We start from the raw sequence: 10,283 nt of genomic DNA on the forward strand, positions 1-10,283 counted from the left end.
CCGCCCTCCGTCCCTCACCTGCCTGGGGGAACCCTCGGGGCTTTGCTCCCTCCTGCCTTCGCCCCGGCCGATGGGGGGGCGTTACCCGCCTGCCCTCAGCGCCTTTGCCCGACCTCTCTTGGCCCTTCCCACCTAGGCCGTTCCATGATTCCGTGATTTTTACCTGCCCTTGCGCCACCTTCCCCAGGAGCTGACCTCTGTGTGTGCTTGCAGGTGTGGGAAAATCTTCGCTTGTTCACCTCTTGTGCCAAAACGAGGTGTTGGGAAACCCGTCCTGGACCGTGGGCTGCTCAGTGGATGTTCGAGTAGGTGATGGGCCCGACCTCCTCTAGGTAGCCCCGAAGTGTAAAGGAAGGGCCTTGATATTTTTGATTCTCAGAGCTTACCGCCCTAGAAAGTGGTGTGTTCCAATGCTTTGGTTTGCTGAGAGGTTAATCTTTTAAGCTTTAAATGTGAGCCAGGCACCTCTACGAGCAGGTTTTGACCTTACGAGGTTTTTGAAGTCAGGCAAGGTATTTATTGTTAATGGAGCTGCCAGTTGAAGTCAGAAGGCGCAAAATTTGAACCACCCGTCTTTGAGAAATAATTAATACTAAATTCTCAGCCAGACATTTTGGGAAAAAAAGCTTGTTTAATTTGAAGGTACTGACCATAACTGTAGGGTTGCTTCTATTCCCATCATATTGTTGCAGCACCTACTATCAGAGCAATGAGACTATTAATCTAGCAGGTTTTTGATACAACTTAGAGGCCTCATGGGACAGTGCTAAATGCTTTTTTCCTTGATCACTCGTTGCTGCATTGTCCTTGAAATGCTTTGCTATAGGTTAGGAATACAGCTCAAAAATTTGGGGAAATAAACATGGCAGTCGTGTTTGACTGTGGAGCAAAACTACTAGCAGTTTCGGGGGCAAAAATTGTTGACTGATTAATTCAGTTGAGATGTCAGTGAGAATATGTAGAGGAAAAAAGATGTGGTCAGCCATGTTAATATTCTTTCGTTATTACCATGTGGGTTTTAACAACTGTAAGAAGCCATGACCTTACTTTTTCATCTGCTTTAGCTATATGCTGTTTCTAAGCACATCATGAGGCATTAGTTTGTTAATCCTGAAGTGGAATATGCCTCACCAAGTGCCAGTTCATGTGAGAGCTGTGGTATCCAGTGGCCACTGCTTGACTTCCCATCTCTTACTTGAGAGATTTGAAATGGTGTCAATACAAGAACTAAAAAAATTCTATCCAAGTACAATAATCCTTTCAGTTGAATGTGTAAGTGTTGTGTGGATTAACTCTTGTGAGCTGGTGCTGTGGTTACATATGATGTGAATTTTTCTTCAGATCCACGACTACAAAGAAGGAACTCCAGAAGAGAAGACCTACTACATTGAACTGTGGGATGTCGGAGGTTCGGTGGGTAGTGCCACTAGCGTGAAAAGCACACGAGCAGTGTTTTATAACTTGCTGAACGGTAAGTTTGCTTGATGTAAATCTGGATTTGTCACTGTTCTGTTGTGAGCTGTCTCTTGGTTCTGGGGCAGGATTCCTCTGAGTCTGGCTGAGAGATACATATATTTTCTGTACAGGAAAAAACTTATGCCATTCATGGACAGAATTTTATAGATTCAGTTTTGAATTTTGCAGTGGTGACCCTTCTAGCTGCACTTGCAGACATACAGGTTGTCTTCACTTTTCCATGCCTGATACATGTGCAGAAATATGTTTTATATTTGCCTGTGTGTTCCATTCCAAAACCTACAACAGGAGACTTTATATGAACTTCTATAGTTATATCCTACCCTGGAAAACATGAGCTGTTCTCCCATAATAAGTTGATAACCGTCTTGCCTTTGCTCATTTAATTTGCCAAATTATTTTTAAGAATTGAATCTTGTAACTTGCTCTGTATAGAAAGTAATGTTTTATGCTTTCTGTTGAGATGCTAACTTTTAGGCCTAGCAGTTCATCTGTACCACTAATAAAAGCAAATAAGAGATTATAGACTTAACAATGCAGTATTTCAGTTGTTACTTTTTGGTATCCAAGGATAGTTCAGTAAAAATAGACATTTACCACACTAACAACTAACTGCTTCTGAAAATCTATCTCAAATGTTCTGTTTGATTCTCTTTTCTTGTTCCCAGTTATTTGAGGGCAATTCAATAATGTATTAAGCCATGCAATAAACATTTTTACTCCGTGATTATTTAAACAGTTATTTCTTCCTCCTTTCTCAGGAGGAAAACTGTGTTGTAGGTACCTCTAGCTTATATTGTTAACCAGACCTCTGTCAAGAAATTTTGAGCAGAGCTGCACCTTTGAAGCATGTCTCTTTGTTATATGAAAAAATTGATTTCTTTTTGACACCAAATCCACAGTAGGCCAATGAGTGTGGGTCAGACTTGGAAATATGCTAGAACAGCCCATTAGGGGATGAAATCTTGAACTTATAATCAATGACATCATTAAAATGAGTTATTTATCTCCTCTGCCCAAAATACATTATTAGACAGCTTGCATATGAAAACTGTTGACTTTGGTAGTTAGCCCTGCCTCTGGTTTCTTTCATTAGATTAATTACTTCATTAGAGCTTGTCTCACAAATTGCCTCTGTTTGACCTGGTGTAAGAAGAGAAGATGAATGTGTTCCTTCTGCCTCACTGCTTGTGCTTTCTGGGCTTGCAGTGGTGTGAAAACCTGAGATCAGAAGACGTTTAATGTTTGGTTGTGGTAGCATCTGTGCAGGCTGTCGGGGATACCTGGTTGTTGACAAGGTTGGGTACAGTTTGCTTTTGGTTTGACGGCAGATCTTCTGTTTTGGTGACCTTGCATCTGTTGTGTGGGCTGTGATAGTCCAGGACAGTGACTAGGCAGTAAGGCTGAGGCTTGCAGACCTTCATGGGGGAGGAACATTTCCTTGAGTAGTCATTGGTCCTGCCTGCTCTTTTTTTGATGTTGACACAGTCTTTTTCTGCTAATGCAACTGACTGCAGGTTTTCAGTGACACTGGTAAGGGAACTGACCGATCAAAAACCTGACTGAGGAAGTGTCTGGAGGTGGAGAGTGTTTCTCGCAGATTATGCAGCAGTGCTTCTGAATCTGTTGCTGTAGGGCAAGTTGTGTTGTATCAGGCTTTTTTCTTCCCACGCTGGGGGTGGACACGCAGTTGAGTTGCCTTTTGATGCTGTTGCTGAGATAAATGCTTTGAAATAGAGCTATGGTTGTGTTATGCTGAGAACTCTCATAGGGGAGTCATGTCATGTGGTGGAAAATGTTTGTGGAAATGTGGTTCGTTTGTAGTGTGTACAGTGGGTAGCACCTTTGGGAGTTAAGGTGAACGATAAAGTTAGTAAGTTTTCTCCACCTGTAGGCTGTGAAGTGTGTTGAGAATGAATCCTGGTGAAGATAAGGGGTATGGTTTCATTTTGTCCTTGAATATGGTTTGAAGTCTGGAGGAAGTGGGAACATTCCACAGGTTGCAGAAGGTGTGAATAAATAAAAGAAATTTGCTAGCAGGAGTTGGTAATTGAGTTAGGAACTGTGGTTATCAGAAGTGGGTGTCTGTTATAATAGCACAGCTAGGAAGTTTGGCTGGCTGGCTGTTTTTCTGTCTCAGAATTTACATTGTGAAGGATCATGGTAATGAAAAGTGCTAGAAGCTTAATTTTAAATATGTGAAATCTTATTAATTCACATTTCTACCAGCCATTTGTTGGACTGTAAAAGTTTATCAGAGTCTGTTTCCCCTTTGGATAGCTCCCCAAGTGTGTAGCACTAGTTCTTGAAAATGCAGGAAAGCAAAAGTGCTCTGTAAACTCTTTGAAACAAAGAAACAGTGTTTGGACTTAGGTGGTGTGACAAAAAGGTAGTTAAGTTTACCAGTTACAACAGAGAATGGCTAAATTCTCAGCTGCAGTAATACAGAGGTGTGGTATCGTTAGTATTAGACAGAGCAGAATCAGGAAATGCCTGCAAGGCTTTAACGGATTACACTCTGAGATGGCTGTTTGTTTCCTCCTTTCATGAGATTTTTCTCTTAGCTCTTACCCAGTTATTGATAAGCAGCCTTGAGAAACCTGCTGCATCCTGATATTTTCAGCTTTATTCATTCACTGTAACTGAACCGGTTATACATCCCTTTCTTCTTCTCAGATGTCTGGGAACATGCAGATGTCATTTTGGTAAGATAAGGCAAAAATAAGTATCATTAAATAGCATCTTGCTGCCTTCTCTTTCACTTTAGGGATAATTTTGGTGCATGACTTAACCAATAAGAAATCATCTCAGAATTTATATCGCTGGTCTTTGGAAGCACTCAACAGAGATGTCACTCCAACAGGAGTTCTTGTTACAAATGGGTGAGTGAAAAACATACGTAAGGGTTAAGACGGAATAATTCCAAGCTGTTATGGAAGTCTTTGTTCATCCCTAAGACTACTTGAAGTCCACATCAAATTAGATGTGGCTAGACATTTTAGAAAGAAAGAAAGAAAGAAAGAAAGAAAAAAAATGAGGGATATCAAAGAAAATCACTGTTCTTTTTGTTTTACGCTGCCATTTGGGCCATTCTGCCAGTAGATTCCCAGACTGAATGGCAGAGATCTTGCTTTAAGGGAAATGTTTATTGTGTCCTTCATTTGTCTCAGGCCTTAGTGAGACTGGGCCTGAAAATTTGTGTGTCTCTGCTGAGACATGCAAGGCCCTTGTAGACAAAGTGTTGTGAAATGGCATGTCTCTGTTCCAAAAGGCTTTCTCTCCATGCACCAAAACTGAGGAATTGGTCTTATTTATTTTATTTTGGGTGGCGGGGGAATTATTTTAGGAGCGTGGCTAAAAAAGTGCTTAGAAGACTCTGCTTTAAACAACATTCTAACATCTTGTCAAGTATTTTCTCCTGTACCTTTGTGCTCCTGTTTTAACATCGTTAATAAACCTCACACATGAGCAGGGAAGCAATAACAAGGGGCAGCTTTTTATGGGAAGAATATTGATTGTCTGTCTGTGCTGGTACCACAGGCGTTTCTCCAGAAACGTGGGAGAAGGGACAGGGCATTTGCATTACATAAATTGCAAATTTCTTCTGTTTTTCCACATAAGATTCTTCACAATTGTCTTAATTTTCAAAAGCTTAACTTCTGTCAGGGACAGATGCGCAGCCACTAGCAAGTGCTTGGTCAAGCTGTTGCTGTTGGTTGTAAATTTACTTTCCAGAAAGCTTGGTATAGGTAGAAATGGAAGAGATTATCCTAGCTGAGGAGAATGATTGGAGCTTGGATTTGTGAGGACATTTAATTGCAGTATTATTTATTTTATAAAGGCTGTCTTTGATCATTATTTGTACCTGAATCAAAGCTTGATGGAATTCAGCTTACAGTGACTACCTTTACGTGAATACAGAAGAATTAGTAATTTGACATTACACAATTGTTATCACAGCCCTTTTTGACCTAATTTGGAAAGAGGTGGTGTTTCACAGATGCATTTGATTTCATTGTCTCTCCTTAAAAAGTAGGAACTTCACATGTTCACAGATGCCAGCTCCCCAGTGTGTCTCAGGTGGCTGCATATGCTTGGTACAATACTGGAATCCCTGTTCCTTTCCTGCCTGTGTTAGCATTTCTTCTGTAGTTCATCTATGCTGGCTAGAAATCCAAGTCGTGGTTTCTTTTTTCTTTAATTTGGACAGCAGGATGACCATGAGCCAAATCGTGGCCAAGAAGGCCAATGGCATCCTGGGCTGTACTAGAAAGGGAGGAGCTAGTAGGTCGACAGAGATCCTCCTGCCCTTCTACTCTGCCCTGGTGAGGCCACATCTGGAATATTGTGTCCAGTTCTGGGCCCCTCAGCTCAAGAGAGACAGGGAACTGCTTGAGAGAGTCCAGCGCAGAGCCACAAAGGTGATGAAGGGAGTGGAACATCTCCCTTATGAGGAAAGGCTGAAGGAGCTGGGTCTCTTTAGCTTGGAGAAGAGGAGGCTGAGGGGTGACCTCATAAATGTTTATAAATACGTCAAGGGGGAGTGTCGGGAGGACGGAGCCAGGCTCTTTTCAGCGATGTCCGCTGACAGGACAAGGGGCAATGGATACAAGCTGAAACATAGGAGGTTCCACATAAACATTAGGAAAAACCTTTTCACTGTGAGGGTGACAGAGCACTGGCACAGGCTGCCCAGGGAGGTTGTGGAGTCTCCTTCTCTGGAGACATTCAAAACCTGCCTGGGCACGTTCCTGTGTGACCGACTGTAGGTGATCCTGCTCTGGCAGGCGGGTTGGACTAGATGATCTTTTGCGGTCCCTTCCAACCCCTGACACTCTGTGATTCTGTGATTCTTCCAATTTCTGTGTAGTGACTTAGATGCAGAAACCCTTCCTTAATTTCCAGATAGAGCACATTCTCACTTAGATAAATAATGACCATTAATAAAAAAATTACCATCGTTCAAAAGGAACAGGGGAGCTGATCGCATGTCAAGCACTTTATTCAAGATTGTGTTTGTTTCCCTCCTCAGTGACTATGACCGTGAACAGTTTGCTGATAACCAGATTCCACTGCTGGTAATAGGAACTAAGTTGGATCAGATCCCAGAAGCTAAGCGAAATGAAGTTTTGACCAGAACAGCTTTCTTGGCTGAGGATTTCAATGCTGAAGAGATAAATTTGGTGAGTATCTTTGTCACTGGTGTTGTTTTTCTTTTATATAGGAATGAATCACATTTTTGTAAGTAAAGGTGTTGTGACAAAAATTGGGCTTTTGGAGATTTTCTCAGTAATGATGGAGTCATGCACGTTTTGATGGGCCATCCTCTTTGCCTGTTAAAATGATCATCTTTGTTTCACTGCAGGGAGGTATAGGCGGTGTTAGATAAGGTAACTGAAGCTTAGAATTGATGGTTGGGAGTTAAGTTTTCTCTTCCCTATTGATAGGTCTGACACCAACTGTACTTGAATGAAGCATCAAGACCACTTTATCTATATAATGTGTATATATATGTATAAAAATGCATGTGTGCTGTGTGAACATGTGTGTGTGTGTGTGTGTATGTATTACCAATCTCATGTATAGCCTGTACCAATTACTAGCTGACTGTATAACGGGTGGCAGAAGGAAGACGCGGAGCACATAGCAGGGCACTTAGAATTAGCTGGTTGTTTCACAGAACAGAAGTTGGCCTTTACTCTCAGATCCCTGTGGGGCAAAAATCAGCAGATAGGCTGTACTTTCCCTAGCTGATTGCATGCATCTGGGAAAGGGTGTGTTGATTTCCATGTATATAGCTACCTTGCATTGATTTCTTTGTGCTTGGTTTGTCGTTGTCTTTTGTGTCTTCTAGGATTGCACCAATCCTCGTTACCTGGCTGCAGGTTCATCCAATGCTGTCAAACTAAGCAGGTTTTTTGATAAGGTAAGTCGAGTCAAATTATGGTTTATTGTTCTATGTATCGAATGCTGTCTGTGATTTGAATGTGGAATAACAGTTAGCTGCTCGTTTCACATTACACTTTTTGAAGTTGTTCAGGCCAGGTGTGGGGAAGCTGAAGATCAGTCTACTTTTGGAAATCTCTAGAAAACAACTGATCTACTTAAAGATTTAATTCGTGATCGGCACAGAGCAATGGAAAAGAACTCACACATGTGCAAAGAGGCTCTGCGTACGCTTTTGGAGTCCTTTGTCAGGCCAGAGGGTTTCCAGTGTGCTAAGGCAGTAATGTGGGGAGCTACAAGACTATGGTTAGCTCTCTTGATCCTGATTAAAACAAATTTTAGGAGTTAAGAAATTTGCCATATTACTTTCCTTTCCTGCAAAGAGAGCATCAAGGCCTACTGTGAAAATGACAGAAGGAATGCTCTGGTTTAACCGTCCCCTGGACAAAGATACTGTAGTAGAGCAGATCACCTCCTGTAACAGATAATGCTTCAGAGGAAATCTGGCCTGAATTTTCTCTGGAGGAGAGTATAGATTGTGCACAGTGATACAAATCAGTTTTTCATTCTTAGGTTGATGATACTGCCTCTGTGGGCATCTTTCATTCTCAGAGAGTGAGTCAGGCTGCCTCTTCTCCAGCATCACCTATGCCCAGGGGTTACTCACACCCTCAGGAATTGTTATGCACCTGCTCAGAACGGCTGCACCTGCAGAGAGGGGTGGGAATAACTGACTCTGCTGCAATAGGGTGACATCCAAACCATCACCTCTGTTACTAACTAAATGAGGTGTGTGTAATTTGAGGATAACAGCTTTAATAAGAATGGCTGGAGGTGGCAACTCCTTCTGTGCATGATAGAGCATTGCACTTAAAGCAACAGGCCTGGAGCAGGGGGTGTGGGTTCAGACCATGTCCCAGTTAGCCGTGAGTTTCAGTGCTCACGTGTGATTGGAATCTGAGGTTTACACGTATGCTGTTCCAACTAAGATCATTCTCTGTTTTTCCCAGGTCATAGAGAAGAGATACTTCTTAAGAGATGGCAATCAGGTTTGTCATTTTTCCTCCTTTTTTGTTTTGTTGCTCCCTATGGAATGTGAACTGCTGACAGAGTCCTTTAAAACGTGGATGTTGTGTGACTTGAATGATCATCTGTGCTGGTAATTGAGTTTTTAGATCTGTGGGAGCACAGCTGCTTTGGATAGGCAGAAAAATGCCTCACTTGTGTCAGCTGCAATATTTGTCTGTAATGTGATTGACATTGAAATAATTAGTATTCTAACATAGCAGAAGTTGCAAGAATGAGGTAAAATGGGCAGATCTTGTCTCTTTCAGATCTGTCAGCTTCAAGCTGCTTGATTGCAGATTTAGGCCAGAGATGCTCCTGATGGACAAAAAGCCTTTTTTTCCACAGCTGGAGCTAGCATTTTGTGTTTTGTACGGGTAGCTTTCGTGGAACCAGTAGAGCCACAAGTAAAATGACAGGATGATACCACCATGTAATTCATTCCTAAATGGCTGAACTAGCCATTTTCAGGACACTTAGTGAAAATTAGCAAAATGGCTCTCATGATTTGGGCAGGCCACTTCAACTTCTTGTGCCCCCCTCCTTCCCATGCACAGTCTACCATGCAGGGAGTAGCGAGGTTCCACTGACTGTGTCTGTGAGGCACCTGCAAACTACTGTGACCAGCACCACTGAAATACAATCAAATGCATCGTTAGACATAGCTGTGCTGAAAGCTCCTTAGGAAGAGTGGGGAAAAAATTAGTCACAAATTACAAAATCCTTTCTTTGAGTGTTTCTTTATGCCTTTTAAAAATAAATTTGCTTTTTCCTCTTTTGGTTCTGCATCATGCCTTTTTTCCTCCTCTCTCCCCACCTCCCCACGTTCTAGTAAAAGGAAGTCTCCCTTTCATGGGGATAATAATGCAGAGATCTGCTTCTGTGCTGGTTGTTTTTGATGCATGATGTAAGATTTTTATTTTTCTTATTTGATCATTTATTTTTGTGGCTAGCCAGAGATTAACTTTATATTTCTTATGACTGCCTGCCAAAGATTACAGCCTGCTGCTGACTGCTTTCATCTGCCTAACTGGCAACTGCTTAGAAGCTTGAAACAAATCTTTAGTGCACAATGATATTTAAAGAGTCAAAATCCAAATTGGAACTGGAGATTTCAATACAGTCTCTTAATGTTGTTATTTGAAATTACCTACTTAATGTAAACCTCACCAATGTGTTTGTGGATTTTCTACAATAGGTCTCTTCGATCATTCGTGTTTTGAGGTATTTCTGTTATAGACTTCTTCAGGAATAAAAGAATGATAAGTTTCAAATTTTTGTAGCTATGACTTTGATCAGATCTCAGATAAATAATTGTTACTCTTAATTAGTGACTTTGATATAGAAAATGCTAAAGCAGGTAAGTTTTTACCTGTGCCATCCTCCAACTTTTTTAGTTATAATGATTGCCTTTTTGCTTTTTGAATTCCCAAAGCAGTTTTCATGGGATGAACCTCTGTGCAAAATCTTGATGATTTTTTCTAAAGTAATGATTGCTTTTCAGAGATGAACAAAACAATTCTGGAATGAATACCTTGTGTAACTAATTGAGTTTTGAGCCTAAAAACCCTAACTAAATTTAAATTGGGGGGGTTTGGTGGACTTTTTCGGGAGGAAAGCTCTCTTAGCTTTCTCGGTTTACCGTTCAGGTGGGTAACCTAAGCAGTCTCCTTTGTGCTGTAAATTACATTTTTGTCCCGTACCACCTACACATGCCCATATTCTCCTGGCACGGTTTGTAGTTGTGGTGGGTTAGGCCTGGGCCGGCCACTAAAACACAGACAGATGCTCTCTAA

General features: G+C 41.5%; 1 protein-coding gene across 1 annotated transcript; it reads left to right on the top strand.

Moving 5' to 3' along the window:
* Positions 1 to 213: 213 nt before the first annotated feature.
* Positions 214 to 8,471, top strand: RABL3 (RAB, member of RAS oncogene family-like 3; the record flags this gene model as incomplete). The annotated part of the gene is made up of 6 exons (XM_009875379.1): positions 214 to 305; positions 1,342 to 1,471; positions 4,244 to 4,358; positions 6,509 to 6,659; positions 7,331 to 7,402; positions 8,433 to 8,471. Coding segments are annotated over 6 exons (599 nt in total), but the record flags the coding sequence as incomplete, so codon positions are not given.
* Positions 8,472 to 10,283: the final 1,812 nt, after the last annotated feature.

This window comes from Apaloderma vittatum, unplaced genomic scaffold, assembly GCF_000703405.1.
Source record: "Apaloderma vittatum isolate BGI_N311 unplaced genomic scaffold, ASM70340v1 scaffold44428, whole genome shotgun sequence".
NCBI classification, from domain to species: Eukaryota; Metazoa; Chordata; class Aves; order Trogoniformes; family Trogonidae; genus Apaloderma; species Apaloderma vittatum.